The sequence below is a fragment of the Pan paniscus genome, chromosome 17 (assembly GCF_029289425.2).
Source record: "Pan paniscus chromosome 17, NHGRI_mPanPan1-v2.0_pri, whole genome shotgun sequence".
Lineage (NCBI taxonomy): Eukaryota > Metazoa > Chordata > Mammalia > Primates > Hominidae > Pan > Pan paniscus.
In genome coordinates this window covers 74,343,988-74,362,625 of record NC_073266.2, presented here as the reverse complement: position 1 = coordinate 74,362,625, position 18,638 = coordinate 74,343,988, and the positions used below count along the sequence as shown (strand labels likewise).

Below are 18,638 nucleotides of genomic sequence, written 5' to 3'. Positions count from 1 at the left end.
GTGATAAAAGAAATCAATATAAAAGTGTTTAAGAAAATATAATTTATCAGTATTTCATGAGCCAACTTTTATAAATTTGTGAAAATTTGAAGTGGTAGTTTGGATATGGCTTATTTCTTGATCTGTAAAGTATAAATGTTTCTAGCAAGTTTATATCCTTGTAAAGGATAGTCAAACTACCTAGAATAAACACCACTAAGTCACTCAAAACTGATTTATAAATGATGTTAGTTATCAACCATTTATGTTATTAAAGCAAATCACTTAAGGATGATGGTGGTAATGAGAAAGGAAGCGAGGCAAGAAGCCTATCATATTTACCGAGCACTTACTATGCTCCAGTTCTTCTGCTAAAAACATTCCATGCATCATCTCATTTAATCCTCAAGACAATCTTTTTTGTTTTTTGCTGTTTTTTTAAAATTTTTCATTTTTGTGGGTATATAGTAGGTGCATATATTTATGGGGTACATGAGATATTCCAATACAGGCATACAATTTGCAATAATCACATCATGGGAAATGGAATATCCATCTTCTCAAGCATTTATCCTCCATGTTATCAACAATCCAATTACACTCTTTTACTTATCTTTAAATGTACAACTAAATTATTTTGACTATAGTCACCCTGTTGTTCTACCAAATAATAGGTCTTATTCATTCTTTCTACCTATTTTTGTACCCATTAACCACCCCTCCCCCAACCCCCACTACCCTTCCCAGCCTCTGGTAGGCTCTCTACCCTCCTTCTACTCTCTATGTCCATGAGTTCAATTGCTTTGATTTTTAGATCCCATAAATGAGAACAGGCGACGTTTGTCTTTCTATGCCTGCCTTATTTCACTTAACAGAATGATCTCCAGTTCCACCTAGGTTGTTGTAAATGACTGGTCTCATTCTTTTTTATGGCTGAATAGTACTCCATTGCTCCACTGTGATTATGTCCCACATTTTCTGTAGCCATTCATCTGTCTCATAATAACCTTATTATCCTCATATTTCAGGTGAGAAAATTGAGGCTTAGCACAGTCAAGTAACTCAAATAAGGGCATACAATGAACAAGTAAGGAAGCTGTCCTTACAGTCTGTCTGCTCTGGGCAAGGCCATTCTTCTTCTCACTCCCTCCACAGCTAATTATTTCTAAGTCTGTAAACTAACAGCTTGAGCTTGGAAGCTTTGCCCATGTCTCTCCACCTCTGCAATAAGCGCAGGCTTACCTCTTACATAACTCCTACCCTTAACTAACTAAGCTCAGTACTCTGAATTCTCCCAGCTACAGAGAATATGCACATATATGTCATCTGTGCACTTGCGTGCAGACATATCTAAAATTTGATCATCGCCTTCTCATCTAGAGGCTTGCTTTATTAAATCCCCCATAGAATGTGCTGATAGAAGACATAAGGCACTTATTCATGTTTTATTGAATAAAATTGAATATTCCTTATACTCCTTTTCAGTGGTACTAACCACACTGAAAAAATACATTTACAGAAAGGGTAAACAAAGAAAGAGTAGCTGGTTCCGATTCCCTGAATCCTTTCACACTGGATTTAATTCATCCATCTTTATTTAGGATAAATAGTTATAACAAAAAAGATGAGAAAATACTCTCAATATTTATCCTACCTATGAGTGAGGACTCCTCTTTCTAGTATGTCACGTGAGGAGAAAATACATTCAGGTTTATGGCTATCTTCACTTCAAATATTAAATATTACCTTTCATTTGTAATTTAAAACTTCAAATTAAGAGCAAAAGCTTTTATATTTGCAAGTGACTTTAAACCAAGAAATCATGGGGAAACTCACAGATGATAGTAAATTTAATTATCTTTTTGTGTATTAAAAATGACTATGAAGTATCAGGAAGAAGGAGTCTTCAGAACCCGACATCCATTTTAAAACCTGTTTTTCCCCTTTAACATGGTTTGCACAGTAAAAGCAATCATTCACAGGTATGACATAGAGTCTGTGAATTATGAGACATTGTTGTCATTACTTTTGTGAATTACAACTTTTGGTCATATGGGTTTGATATCAATTATAAGGGCAATTCATGTAATATACAGATATATAATAGTGTGCCACAATCTAATGCAATTCATTCTTATCCATGAGGTATTATTACACAGCTCACAAAAGGCCAAACTTTAAGTTCATCCTGAAGGTTATTCACTCACAAGGATGGCTTCCCTCTACCACCTACCTGCCCTCCCCCAACACGGATGCAGCATCTACATTATTATCCAGCTAAGTATTTCTGCTTTTTTCCTGTTTGGTCTAAATTTAGCAAAAGAAATATATAATAGTTAATGTAAAACTCAAAACTTAAGGCTTTCTGATCTAATACTGTTTATGTGTTGGTGTATTTATGTGTGTGGTTTTATATGAACATGAAGTAGAAATTCTAGTTTATCTAGACAATACATAAAATTATCTTCATATACTGAATTTCTATGTTTCTCTTTTAAGAAAACAGGAAGTATTTTCTTCACATTTCAAACATTTCCTTGTACTACACAAAAAAGTTAAGCTATATTAAAAATTAAAATAGAAATTTCTATATATCACAAAAAGAAAATGACAAGTCATAATATATGTGTTTCTTTTTTCTCTTGTAAGGTTTATAAATGACTTGATTTTTTAAAAATTACTTCAATTTAAAAGCACATGATCTAGAAGCAACAGCCCAGCTTCAAAGCCTGACTTTGTCATTTCCTATCTGTGGCTTTTATGTGGCAAGTAACTTTACCATTCTGTGCCTCATTTTCTTCTCCTGTAAAACGGAAGCAATAATGAAGGCATCACATGAATTGTGTGAGGATTTAAAAGAGCATAGAGCCAGTCTGACAAATATTAAGTACTCAACAAATGCTGCTAAGTCATTGAGATAGTTATTACTTTAAGTTCTTGATTTTGCAATGTGTTCTTTTACATAAGTTTGCAAAGATGGTGTTAATTACTATTTATTTGCCCAAACCCCTTGCAAAAATATTACATGCAAACAACCTTTACATGCACACACAAAAAATAAAAGTGCCCTTATTGGAAAACAGTATTATGAAAGATTTGGTGCCAAGGCAACAGTTGATTAAAGACTCTGGCTTTTGCTGACAGAATCCATCCTAGAAACGAGGAGGCACAGTTACCAGAGCAAGGAAGAAAAGGGTGACTGAAGAGGCAGCAACCAAATAGGGATTCCCAGACTGTGAAGAAACTGGGACCATCATCCACAAGTACATCTCCACTGTCTACCAAACCTGCAAGGGCCAAGGCAGACCACAGAAAGGGGATTCTCTGAGAATTCTATCAGGTCTAGTTCTCTGCTCGTGCAATTCCAATAGCACATCCCAACTTCCACCTGCTCATTAAGACAAGTTACAAAGCACATTTGTTCCAGGTTTTTGTTCTCCTATCTTTTCTTATTTAAATCTATGTATCACATCCTTCTCCTAATTTTGAACACGTATTATTTTCCAAGAGAAAAAGATAAACTTTTAAACAGAAACAATAGTGACTAACTCGGTAGAGCTAATTATGTTCTTAGATGTGTTCCCAGTCTCATTTTCATAATATCAAGAGATAATTTATCTACAAATAAGCCTACATCACCTCACTAATGTGTTACCAAGATGTTTTGAGTCATTTAAATAGCCACTAAGAAGATGGGCACGGAGGTTAAGGAGATATAAACTATGTAAGTATAGGAAGGATACAGCAAATGTGTTTAAGTAAATACACAGTGTATAAGGAGTGCTGCTTGAAATATGAGTAACCTTATGGATTAATTCAACCATTCATTCAATAAACATTTATTGAGAACATGCTATGTACCAGCTATTCTAGTGCTAGACATACAAGAAGGTAAAAGTCACATGCCCACATGACTCAGAAAGCGCAAGTGAAATGATCACTTAACAAAATTACAGATGTCATTATTGCTACATATTATTAAGCTGCAAGAGCAGAAGTGTGTACAATGAACAGGGAGATATTATATAAGAAGGGTCCAGATAGGATCCATGAAGATGATGACACTCAAGCTGAATTTGAGGGGAATTCTTGGAATTCCATCCCATATGTCAGAGTTAAGAGCATGCCAGTCAGATGGAGGGGCACATGCAAAGTATGAATCACAAAATAGCAGGGTACTCTGGGGAACAAAGTTAGGTACTGCTTTAGCTGATGACATCAGAGATATAAGTCAGCCCTTGAAGAACCCTAGATATCTCGCCAAGGTATTTAGATTTGGAGCTATATTCAATGCGACATTAAGTAGCTGTTAATGAGGGTGAAGGGTGATGAACTGGCTTCTTAAACTCTCAGAGTCATGGAAGACATGATCTGGATGAGAACAAGAGAATGAAGACAGGGAGATGGTTGCAGGAAAATGCAACGATAATCTGAAGAAGAAAAAATGCAAGGCTGGATCTAGGTATTCTCTGTGGAAACAGAGAAGACAAAAACCACTGAGAGATATTTAAGAGGCACATTTTACAAGAACTTACACCAACCATATGTGGATATTGTTAAAAAGTGGGAAAGCCAGGATTATCCTTGGACTTCAAGTTTGAGATGTCAGGTCATTAACGGTACCATTAGTGATGTGCCTTTAACTGAGGTATACATATGAAAGAAGGTGAGGTTTAGGAAGAAACATAGCTCCTTTTTTGTTTTTTGTTTGTTTGAGAGACGGAGTCTTGCTCTGTCGCCCAGGCTGGAGCGCAGTGACGTGATCTCAGCTCACTGCAACCTCTGCCTCCTGGATTCAAGCGATTCTCCTGCCTCATCTTCCCAAGTAGCTGGGATTAAAGGCAGCTGCCACCACTACGAATACAAATAATTTTTGTATTTTTTAGTAGAGATGGGTTTATACTATATGTTGGCCAGGCTGGTCTCGAACTCCTGACCTCAGGTGATCCGCAGGCCTCGGCCTCCCAAAGTGCTGAGATTACAGGCACTAGCCACCGAACTGGCCTATAGCTCCTTTTGCACTTGGTATTTAGGTATCTACAGGACATTCAGGCAGGAGGACATATGAATCTGATATTGAAAAGAGAAGGCTAGGTTGGAGATACAGATTTGATTGACAGTCATTAACATACAAGTTGTAGTTACCAAAGAACAGAAAAAGTAAATCACCCAGAGAGAAAATACGAGAAAAGAAAGTGTATCTCAGTTTTACACAGCATCATTTTTTTCTGTATTTTAATATTCATGTCAAAAACTTTCTCAAATACTCTATTTAGAAACATTCTACTTGTCCTTCAACACAAACTAAAGCTAAGCATTAAACACTAAACAAGAAAGAAATATTTTCATATACGGTTTCTTCTCCCAGATTTTTTTTTAAAAAGGGCAAAAAGGTAAATTATTTGAAATGACATAGTTCACTCAGAAAACTATGAAATTTACACTTTTATTTTTCTTAATATCTGTTTTCATGAAAACTGCAGAGTTAAAAAACAAAAACCATAGCTTTAGTAATTCATAATTACTAAGAGCCTTAATATAGTAAATTCATATATTTTGTAGTAGCTAACATTCTGAAGTCAAAAGCAAGGGTAGTGATAATTTAGAAGAAGTGACTTAAAATTCACATACATCTAAACTACTTTTTAGGCTGTTAAATATCAGTTAAAGAATGAGAAAGGCAGAGGGTGCGGGTGGAAGTCTCTTATTCTAGTTTACAAATTATACAGCCTCTGACTCCTGGCTAGGAAAGAACGTCTGGTTTCTGAATACATAATATGCCGTATTTTGTTCTTTGGAGCTTATCTGTACTTTAACAGGGTAAATTTCCTATCTTTCATTCAGAACAAATGTAAAAACATCTTATGAATAGGACCTTCAGTAAGTAAATGCACAAATCAATATTTAGTCTCAGACTAGACGTCTTTTTCAGCTCTATTTTAAAATAGTAGAGATGTTGACTTTAGTATATAAACATTAATGTATCAGTTTTATACTGATGACTTCAAAAAGCTGGACACAACAATGAACATTTACACGTATGCAATAAACTGACAGTTTAGTAATGAAAAATACTTCTATTTATATTATTATGTTACAACAGTCCTAAATAATGTTTGAAAATTTAAAGAATGAATATGCGGTGATTTTTTTCCTAAAGGAGATAATCTCTTGGTCTAAATTTAGAATAACAAATTTGCATTTTAAATAATGGGACTAGATGGACACAGTAGCACACCTGTAGTACCAGCTACTCGGGAGTTTGAGGAGAGAGGATAGCGTGAGCCCAGTTTTTCCTTTGTTTTTATTGAGACAGAGTCTTGCTCTGTCACCCAGTCTGGAGTGCAGTGGTTCGAGCATGGCTCACTGCAGCCTCAACCTCCTGAGCTCAAGTGATCCTCCCAGCTCAGCCTCCCACCTAGCTGGGACCACAGGTGCGCACCATCACACCTAGCTCATTTTTAATTTTTTTTTTGTAGAGATAGGGTATCTCCCTGTTGTGTAGGATAGTCTCAAATGCCTGGCCTCAAGCAATCCTCCTGCCTTAGCTCTCCAAAGTGCTGGGATTATGGGTGTGAGCCACTATTCATGCCCAGCCAAACTCAAGAGTTTGAGACCAGCCTAGGCAACAGAGACCACATGTCAAAAAAAAAAAAAAAAAAAAGGAGGGGTATGCAGGGGGAATAATGATGAGATTAGATATCCAGCAAAGTAACTACCTCTTATCATAAACAATCAAGGTAAACTGTGACATCATCTCATATTTCAAAAGAAAATGAAAATCTTCCAAAGTTTAATGTGTTACTTTGAGAATGTGAGGCAGTGCAGAGTAGGGCTTAAGACCACACATCAGCTTTGGAATCAGGTAGGACTCATTTTAATCCCAGATCTATTACTTGGTACATATGTGACCCTGTAAAAGTTATCTCTCTAAGCTTGTTTCCTCAACTACATATCTGGAAATATATTAGTATCTACTTCAAAGTAATTTCATAAGGCTCATGTGTAATGTGCTTGATAAAAGAAAGTTGTCAAGTGATATTACTTTTAACTTCTCTTACCCTTCTCTATTTTTTCTTCTTTCCATGGCAGCTCTCATCTTCTAATATACTGTATATTTATTTACTTCTTCTTCTTCTTATTGTCTGCCTCCCTCCATGAAAATGTAAGCTCCACAAGGACAAGTGTGATTGCCTATTTTATTCAATGGCATATCCTAAACAGTATCTGGCACTAAAGTACTCAAAAATATTTACTGATTGAATGAGTAGATGACTACTGAGAGGATTACTACACACTATTAATGATACTATATAATATTACTTTTCATCATTACTACATCTTTTCATTTTCATTCAGTTATATAGACTTTTTTGAATGAAAGGTCAAATCATATGTTTTGGGACACTAGTTATCAATCATGTAAGTTTTTAAAGAAAGAATGATATTAATTTATTTGATTGTAAAAGGAGAACATAAGCTAGTCTCTAAGATTATACCTACAAAAAAAAATTGATTCTATAATCCAAGAAAAACAAAAGCACATTTATAGAAAACTTACATCAATTTACCGTAAGACAGGACATCTTCTCAGAAACTTAAAACCTTAAATCAGTAAAATACACAGCTGTAAAGAATTAGATTTAAAATATATGTCTGTACAACGTAACTGAGGGCAGGGGGAGGAGGGATACAGACACATGTAAGTTCTGTCAGCACTAAATACACAGGAATAGCAAAATACATTATTCTCTGCATCTATTAATGAGTAATGGGAAGATATATATTTGCCCCTGAATGAGTAATCAAAATGTAGCTAATTATAATTTAACAAAAAATGCATCAAAAAGTAAAATAAGTACAGTCGACCCACCCATTGGGATCCATGTATCATTGTTGCTTTTGTAGTTGAATCTGTCAACTGTGCTGCTGATCTAGCATCAAGGTGGTTTGTTTGTTTTTTTTTTTTTTTTTTTTTTTTTGACAATGTCAGTGACTCTTGACCCTTTATCATCGTTTTTGGTCAGTTTGTGTCCTTGCTGTATTGAACAAGAGGTAAGACACCAAACTATGACCCTCAGAAGAATATGGGGACTTTCTTAAAGGCATACATGCAGGTTTGTGAATGAAACCCTTCCAAAATTCTGTTCAGCCTGCAATTAAGGTGAGGTTGTTTTTAGATGCAGTATTTAGAGGGTGTATCACTTCACCCTCAATCAGAATGCTATACTGTACCACGATAAAAGACACATAAAATTAACTAAGTCACAGGAAGGTCTCCCTTAAGCAGATTATGATCAATCCAAAATTTCTTCTATGTACGTCAGCTTTAGTGAGATTTACTCCATTAGTATAATTATGACCTATTAATAACATACTATAAATAGGAAAGTGTTATTTATAAATGTCAGTTATATATCTACCTAGCAATTAAGTGATAATACTGGAAATAAAAGTATACATATAAAAGCAAACACACAGGTATACAGTACTATTCTTGTGACTCAGATTATAATCTAGAATCAACACTATTGTTTTGTTTTAAATTCTATTAAGCAGTTAAAACAGATTCTAAATATACAGAGTATTATAAATCCTAAAGCAACGTTATTGAAAAGTACATTTCCCACGCATATTGTAATAGGTTTTAATATTGAATGTAATAGGTTTAATATTGAATGTAATAGGTTTGAATATTGAATAGGTTTTAATGTGAAATAGGTTTTAATATTTTTCTACATAAAACAACATTAATCCGCCAAGATGGCTAATATGTCTATGATATATAATTTAAAACATATGGTTAAAGGAAAGAATTTGATGAACCTCAAGACAGAATGCTAAGTAAAACTGAGTATGTGTGTTGACCAAGGCACACTGGCATTACTCTGTAGAGCCGATCAATAGATATTAGCTTTAAAAAGAGAGATAGAGAAAGAAGCTGCAGCATATTTTTTAAATGACAGAATGAAGATTTAAATTGTATCAATCAAGACCCAATTTTTTTCCTCCTAGTCTTTCCAGCTGTTCTCTTCCAGTTAAGATTCTTCGCTTCAAATAAATTTAATTAGTTCCAATTGATCATAGCCAACACTTGTACAGCTTAATCCATGTTTCTTTACTTTGATAAGGCAAATGCTAACAAAGGCTACTAGGCTCAGATTCAACTGTCATAAAACAGTATTCATACCGAAACCATTTGTACCCAAAAGAAAAATTTCAAAAAGTATTCTGCCTTTAGTGAAAGCATTATATTATACCTCATATTTTAATTGTTATCTTGCTCAGACTGTTTCTAGAAGTTAAGATCCAGATTACTACAATAATAAAAGTAATACAACTATATACATTAGCCTAACTATAGCTTTCAAATAAGAATTCCCTGAAAATGCAGGCAAATACCTGTCATGATATAATTACTACTTATTTTATGAAGAAATATTAGAACAATTCCTCTAAAATAACTGGAAAAATCACCTGAATGGCTGCACTGGCCAGCTTTCCCTTTTGTAGTACTGGCTCTCTACAACACTAGTTACCCCAAAACAAGATTATTGTGCTTGAATCAGATTTCTCTCAATGCATCTACCATATTTTTCATAATGCAATTTATATAGGATTCTAGTCAATGAAAAGAAATATGGTTTTCTTCTAAACCCTCACAAAAATCTATACCACAGCTTAATCAAGTCACACAATTTAAAGGTAACCCGAACGATCTACAGGCTGCAACATGCTAGTTGCTTTGACAACATGGTAAGGAAGCCATTTTTTAGTTATTTAAGTTCTTCGGATATTGAACATTCTTGCCTCTAGTACCCATGACAGGAAATGAATAAATCAACTGATAAAAGCCATTTGTCACATATGTTTAACCAAACTTACAGATTAAAATATAGTGTATGTAGCATTAATAGACTCTTCAAATTAGATTTGCATTCTTAGTTTCTTGATTTTGTTAACAATAAAATTAAAAAATCATATACTGTAATGCTATCTCATGACTTTGGTAGTGCATAATTCAAAATTTCAATGTACTGATTTAATAATGCTTACTTGACTGCTCAAAAATTCAGCTTTTATTCCAGAATGCAAATTGAGTTATTCTACTATTGCAAAGGCAAATTTATTTTTGCTATGACTTAAACAACTACTTTTTATAGATTGGAAGGTCTTTAAACTTTACAGGGAATTAAAATATAACAAAAAACATACAAATAACAGTATGAAAAGCAGTGAAAACTGAACAAACATGGACTGGCTTAAAAATCTGCAAATAGGCCAGGTGCAGTGGCTCATGCCTGTAATCCCAGCACTTTGGGAGACCGAGGCAGGTGGATCACAAGGTCAGGAATTTGAGACCAGCCTGGCCAATATGGTGAAACTCTGTTTCTACTAAAAATACAAAAATTAGCTGGGCGTGGTGGTGTGCAACTGTAGTTACAGCTGCTTGAGAGGCTGAGGCAGGAGAATTGCTTGAACCTGGGAGTGGAGGTTGCAGTGAGCCGAGATCGCGCCACTGCACCCCAACCTGGGCAACAAAGCAAGACTCCATCTCAAAAAAAAACAAAAAAAAAATCTGCAAATAAAATAGATTTTCTTTAGCAGCTACCAAAACAAATTCTATAATTGTAAAGTGCTAAATGACTATCAGAAAAATTAGAAGTTCCTGAAATCGTTCATATTTAGGTTGGATAATATTTTTCATCAATGAACTTACACACTAAAAAGAATTTAAAAGTAATAGCCACCATCATCATCTCATTTTTATTGAAAATCAGATGTTCCCCAACTTTGGCAATATTAGGCAGCAGTGGCACAAAGCTACAGGTATTTTAAATATATACTTTGTAAATTTTCAAGGGAGATCTTAGACTTTCTTCTTCCCATGTAACAGTAACCTACCTATCACGGAGGGTGGGAGGGAAGGAGGAAATCTCCCCTTTCTTTTCTCCTTTTAATTTTTTTTTTTTTTTTTTTTTTTTTTTTTTTGAGACAGAGTCTCACTCTGTTGCCTAGGCTGGAGTGCAGAGGCGCAATCTTGGCTCACTGCAACCTCCGCCTCCCGGGTCAAGCGATTCTCCTGCCTCAGCCTCCCGAGTAGCTGGAATGACAGGCGCCCACCACCATACCTGGCTAATTTTTGTATTTTTAGTAGAGACGGGATTTTGCCATGTTGGCCAGGCTGGTCTCAAACTCCTGACCTCAGGTGATCTGCCCACCTCGGCCTCCCAAAGTGCTGGGATTACAGGTGTGAGCCACTGTGTCCAGCCCTCCCTTTAATTTTTGTTAAAAATTTTCTGTTATTTTCTGGGCATGCTTCTTTCTAAATTATTGATTACTATTAAATTAATATTTTCTGGGTGTACTTCTTTCTAAAATATTGATTACTAGTAAATTAACATTTTTTACTATTAAATTAATATTTGTTGCTTCACAACAATTATACATTTTATGATCAAATTTTAAATTTTAACCACCCACACCCAAAACAAAAACTTATTATTCTTAATACCAATGTAAGTATTTATACTAGGTTATTTTTAACCTCTGTGCATTCAAAGAAATTGAGCTGAATGTATTTGGAGATCCAGTAACTGAAACTGGCTTAAGAGTATAAAAAGACGGGCTAAACATTTATAGTGTGTGAGTTTCCTAAAATTTGCTTTATGTTTTTCACCTAAATTTCACTTCATGTGAAAGGTAATACAGATAAGAGTGTTCAGTGGCCCAACAATTAAAAAGCAGCATTCACTTCTACAGTATAGGTATAAAGAGTAAGTCTTCCTATACAGCTTATATTGTATATATTGTGATTAAATTTTAGTATTCTTTAGTTTACCTGATAGTTGCAAAATCTTTCAAAACTTAATGAGTATATTCCTCTATACATTCCAAGGCTTTAGCAATGATCGCAGATTCTGAATTAAAAGGTCTCCAGAAAACAAGTGCACAGCTAGTAGGTTTATTGTTAGAACTACAATGAGCAAACCTGGACCAAAGAAACAGTTCCACTTCTTTTCACCTCAAAATTAAAGAGGACATTGAACAGTTTCATAAAACTAAATACACCATCAGTACAAGTTTCCATCCTTTCCATCGAAATACTTAATCCCACCACAAATAACCTAGAAAACATTTTGCAATATCAAACAAAGCTCCAATCAGATGTTAAAGATGTCTGTGCTTACCAGTGGTGATGTCATCATCAACAAGGTCATGCTCTTCCTCCTGGACTTTTGCTTCAGGCCCTGAGGCATCAGGAGCCGTGGTGATAGTCTGCATGGCTTCTGATGTGACTCCAGCTAAAACAAATATGAATCACAAGGCTTCATTTTAAAAAATGAAAAGTAAGGCAAACAGAAATTTTGAAGATTTTTAATTTACTTAATGGACATAAACACAATACATTAAAAAATATATATGTTCACCAAAATTAGAGACACAAATCAATGAATAAAACATTCACGTGTGCTCTATTTATTTGCATGTATATATGTACATGGGTATGTACTGTATTTACTTTTAACCAAGATCTGGGAAAAACAGAAACAGGATGCTGAAGTATTACATTTTTTACTCGATTCCTTTCAAGGTTTTTGCTACAGTTACTTTGGCTGATTTTGACAATTATTCAACAAAGAGGAAAGTGGATTGTTTTAAAAGTTTACTTCTTTTTAATGTTAGTGTGTTTATAACTTGGGAGTTGGGAGGAAAGATGAAGACAGAAGAATTTGTGCCCTGGGGCTAAGTAACGGACCTGAAACACACTACCCAAAAAAAGTATAACATCTCCCTCTATGAAGGAATTCGATATAAGGTCACATAATTATCACAATGAAAGAACCTAACTGAAAGCAGACAGGCAAAGATGTTCAGAGGCCAAAAGCTTCCATTCTGTAAATCGCCTGAGAATTTGCCAGCTCACACAAATGTCTTTTCCTTACATATCTATCATTTCATCTTTGATGATACATATTTGTTGTCATCTTGCATCTGTCACATTATTTCTCAATTTCGCAACAGATACTAGGGTGCATCGATATTTTTCACATGGTTATCAAAAGGTATTTCTCAATCATGATAATATAAAAATTTCCCCATTAGAAGCTACTCTAGGAGTTAAACTTTCTAACCAAATCATCTTAAAAGGATATCAATAACTGCCTACATAGAATCCATTTAAATATTTTAAAGACCAAACACTTCTTTAGTTCAAGAACTTCTTTTCTTCCAAGGGGTATTAACTTAAACATTTATCTGAAATTCAGCCTTGCTACCTCTGGTTAACCAAAGGCATCAAAAGAGGAAGAACCTTAGTCACAAACCACCGTAACAGATCCAGAAATGGACCTACCAGTAGGCAGTTCCAAGCTCTAAGGATTTAAACTTGTGGACTAAAACACACCATTTTGGTACCACTACTTATTCAGAGTTGCTTTAAATAATAATAATAATGCTAAAGAATGATCCCTGATGAATAAAAAATGACAAAGTCACCACTTTGCAGAAGCATTTTTTTTTTTTAATTTTTAACTTTTATTTTAGGTTCAGGGGTACATGTGCAGGTTTGCTATATAGGTAAATTGCACGTCATGGGGGTTTAGTGTACAAATTATTTCATTACGCAGGTAATAAGCATAGTACCCAAGAAGTAGTTTTTCAGTCCTTACCATCCTACCACTCTCCACCCTCAAGTACACCCCGGTGTCTGTTGTTCCCTTCTTTGTGTCCATATGTACTCAATGTTTAACTTACAGAAGCACTTTTATTGTTAGATTTATATGATCAATTTTAACATAAAGAAGGGGATGTACTAGAAAAATAATATTACTTTATTAAAGATAGCTATCAGTAAAATAATCACAGAGAGGAGATGAGAAGGTAAACATCACATTCCTAAATAGATACTGCTCAAATACAAAATAAAAAATCATTATTTCATATTAAATCAATATATAAATCTTTGAAATATCTGAGTCTCCATTTCTTGCTTAGAACTTGATAATTTTTAAAATGATCAGAGAAACACTGAAAAAATATTAAGAAATAGTTTGGATAGTAACAATCAGCATTAGTATTTTCATTTCCTATAAAATTAAGGGATCAATGAAAATAAAGCTGGCATTTATGTAGTAACAAGTTTATGGATCCATTTACATTTATCTCATTTAATCAGAGAGGCTAAGTAATTGTTCAACATAATATGGCTACTAAATTCAGGAACCAGAATTGAGACGTAGGTCTTTTGATTTCAAACTTCAATATCAATTTACCACCAAGTCTTTCCAGGGACTAAGCTCCTGGGGACAGGGTGGGAGGTGTCACAGAACATCACAGCATAACCTTGAGAAACCACAGAATCACACAATACTGATTATAAATACTACCAAGCATTCCGTAGAGCTCCTGTGCTGTGCCAGTTAACTATTCAACCAAGGGAATTCAGGATTTTGGAACAGAGCTTAAGGAACAAACAAGTACATCTCAAAGTAACTGAGGCTGAAAGACCAGGGAGTTGCGCTAAAACTGGTTCTTTGATTGATGCTTTCCAAAACTTAGTAAGGGTTATAAAATCCTCACCAGAAAAAAAAATACAAAGAAAAGAAAACTACAGACCAGTATCTCTCATAAAGATAGTCTCAAGAAATCATAACAAAAATAAAAGCAAATAGGATACAGCAACATATGAAAAGAATTATATACCATGACCAAGTAGGGTTTATTCACAGCATGAAAGGGGTTCAACTGGCCAAAATGGATCAATTAAGATCCAAAATATTAACAGGCTGAAGAAGAAGAAAAAAAAGAATTCCTGCTCATATCAATCATTTGACAAAATTCAACATCCATTCATGATTTAAAAAAGAAAAAAAAAACCTCTAAGAAAATAAGAATACAGAGGAACTTGATAAACAGCATCTACTAAAAGCCTACAACTAACATTACACTTAATGGTGAAAGTCTGAATGCTTTTGCCCTATGATCAGGAATATGGCAAAGATAGTCACACTCACCACTCTTACTTAACATATCATTGGAAGTTCTACCCAATGCCACAAAGCAAGAAAATACACACACATACACACAGTTTAGAAAGAACGATGTAATTGCCCTATGTGATGGTTAATTTTAAGTGTCAACTTGATTGGATTAAGGGATACCTAGAGAGCGGGTAAAGTATTACCTCTGGGTATGTGTGTGACGGTGTTTCCTGAGGAGACTGGTGTGTGAGTCAGTGTACTGAGTGGGAAAAATCGGCACTCAATGTGGGCAGACACCATTCAATTATCTGGGGCCCTCGCTGAACAAAAGAGCAGAGAAAAAGCAAATTCTCACTCCTGGAGCTGGGATATCCTTTTTCTTCTGCCCTTGGACATCAGAACTTCAGGTTCTCTAGCCTTTGGACTCCAGGACTTACACTCAGCAACCCTGTAGGTTCTCAGGGCTTTGGCCATGGACTGAGAATTACACCCTTGGCTTCCCTGATTCTGAGGATTTTAGACTTAAACTGAGCCCCACCACCAGCTTCGCTGGGTCTCCCACTTACAGATGGCCTATCCTGGGACATTCCAGCCTTTGCAATTGCATGAGCCAATTGCATGAGCCAATTCCCCTAATAAGTCCCCTTTTCTCTCTATCTATTCTTTTGGTTCTGTTTCTCTGGAGAACTCTAATACACCCCACTCAAAGATAAAATGATTGTTTACAGGGAAATACAGAGGAATTATCGAAACTAATAAGTTAGTTCAGCAAGGCTGCAAAATATAAGAAAAAAACATGGAAAACATCGATTCTATTTCTATATGTTAGTAATGAACAATGGACACCTAATTTTTTTAAAGCCATAATACTATTAACAGTAATTCTAAAAACTAAAATACTTAGATGTAAATCTGAAAAACCACAAACAGGTCTTGTATGCTGACAACTACAAAACACTGATGAAAGAAATCAAAGGAGATCTAAACAAATGAAACAGAATTACACTGTGTTCATGGAATTGGAAGATTCAAAACAGGAAAGACGCCAATTCTCCACAAATTGACTGATATACAGATTTAATGCAATTTCTAACAAAATCCCAGTAAGTTTTTTGTAGATATCAACAAAAGTATTCTAAAATTATATGAAAGACAAAGGAATTAGGACAAAACAATTCTGAAAGTGAATAAAGTAGAAAAAAGTCATTTTACCCCATTTTAAGACTTACATAAAGTTATTAAAACCATGTGACTTTGGCAAAGTAATAAACATTATGTTAATGTAACAGAATAGAGAACCAAGAAACAGACAAACACCAATCTGCCAAAATGATTTTAGACAGAGGTGCAAAACCAATGCGATGGGGGAAGGATAATCTCTTCAAAACAGGGCGAGAACAACTGAACATCCATAAGCAAAAAAAATGAACTTTGATCTAAGGCTCATAATTTATATAAATAGTAACTCAAAGTAGATCATGGACTGAAATCTAATACATAAAAGTATAAAATTTTTCAAAAAAAACTCAGGAGAAAATCTCTGAAATGTAAGTTTAGACTTGACACCAAAAGCACAATCCATAAAAGAAAAAATTGGCAAAGTGGGCTTCATTAAAATTTTTAGACTTTTGTTCTACAAAGGCCCTATTAAGAAGATGAAAAGACAAGCTCCAAAACGAGAGAAAAGATTCACAAATCACACGTCCAACAAGTAATTAGTACCTGGACTATTTAAGGAACTCTCAAAACTCAAGAGTAAACAAACAATCTGGCATTTCCTCAGAAGGTTAAACATAGAGTTACCATGTGACCCAGCAATTTTACTACTAGCGAATGAAAACATATGTCCACACAAAAGCATCTACATGAACATTCACAGCAGCATTATTCATAAAAGCCAAAAAGTGGAAAGTATCCAAATGTTCATCAACTGATGAATAAATGATAAATTCATACAATAGAATATTATATAGCAATACAAAGAAATGAAGTTCCAATACATGCTATGGCATGAATAAATATTAACAATTTTAACGCTAAATAAAAGAAGTCACAAAACATTACATGCCTTATGATTCCATTTACATGAAATGTCTAGAAGAAGCAAATCTATGGAGACAGAAAGTAAATGTGTAGATTGGCCCAGGGCTGAGGTGGGTGGACAGAACATGGAGTAATGCTAATGGGGGCTGAGGTTTCACTTTGGGGTGTTTGAAACTGTCCTGAAGTTGATTGTGGAGATGCTTGTACAACTCTAAATCAGCTTAAAAAACCACTGAATTGTACACTTTCAAGGTTGAATATTAAGTGAATTACGTGTCAATAAAGCTGAATTTTTAAAAGTTTGGTTTTCTAACATTCCAGATCAACCAAGGTATCCATGCCACCTCAGTGTACTCTCTTGATACTTTTTTCTGCCATATAGCTGAAGAAAAAAAGGGAGGAAAAGAGTCACATAGAACATTTATACAATAAGAAAGCAAAATTCACCACAAATATTTTGTTTCAGAAAGGCATAATTTTCTACTTAAAATTTTTAAAAATTAAACTATATTCTTTATGTTGACCATATTTGTAACTATATTAATCCTCAGTCAAAATGTCTGTATTATTTTGTTCCCAATCAATAAGAAGTGATTGACTTGTTTACTTCAAAATTATATATATATTTCATTTTTTAAAGATCAGCAAAATATTCTTAACTCCCATAATACAGGGCACTGTGATAGCAACAGACTACTTACGATTTCTAACCTTTTTGGAAGACAGTAAAGGGGTAGGAGAAACTGAGAATGGACAGCCCAAATTACCACACTCAACTCTCAAATCCAAATGGCACAGCTCATTTAAAACTAATTTTAACCATTTGCTTTAAGGAAAATCTGATAGGTGCTTTTAACTTTTGAAGTTTTCAGCCATATAGTTATGGTAGAAGATTATTAAAAACCATTATTTAATACTTCTAAGCAAGGTAGTCATTATCTGCAAAAGAAGGAATAATATTTTTTAAAATTCCCAGCCATAAACCTGGCTATTTCTACTTTCTACATTATTTAGTTCTATCAGGACCTTATGTTAATGGATCGAGATAACAGTAGACTTTCTGTAAAAGGCAAAACAAAAATGAAATCAGTGGTTGCCAGGGGTTAGGAGTGTGACAAAAGGATTGACTATAAAGAGGTAAAGCAAAATTTTTAGAATAGTGAAAATAATCTATACCATGACTATTTACATGTGTTTAAAACTCATAGAACAATATGTTTAAAAGTGTGCATTTTACTATATATATATATATATACTTCCAAAAACTTAGCTTGTTAAAAAAACATACAATAGAAGGTACTACATCACTGTCACAAAAGAGAATTGAAGATTATGCCAGAATACAATGCTATTTTCAACGAAACACAGAGACTAGAAAAAATAGTTTTAGTTCTCCCTGCTACAAAAAGCTTAGCCTTTGTGTACTATCCACTACCAAAGAAAATGAAATATCCTTGCAAAAAAAAATAAGAGTCCACTAGGAAAATATATTTATGGAAATTTCAGGGTATTTTGTATATCAAAGTTATAAATATTGTCAATTAATTATATGGTGATATTTTGGTATATTCTTTTGTACTTGACATAAGTGAGCTTATTTGTCAAATTATACCACACAAGCTATGGTTTACT

The 18,638-nt window shown here is 34.3% G+C and overlaps 1 protein-coding gene across 5 annotated transcripts in view; it reads right to left on the bottom strand.

Moving 5' to 3' along the window:
- Positions 1 to 18,638, bottom strand: part of WDR7 (WD repeat domain 7) — a 380,267-nt gene that overhangs the window by 201,612 nt on the left and 160,017 nt on the right. For all 5 annotated transcript variants that reach the window (XM_003827244.5, XM_034943806.3, XM_003827243.5 and 2 more), the window contains one exon: positions 12,171 to 12,284. In XM_003827244.5, coding sequence (XP_003827292.1) covers positions 12,171 to 12,284 — 114 coding nt within the window. The remainder of the gene's footprint in view (positions 1 to 12,170; positions 12,285 to 18,638) is intronic.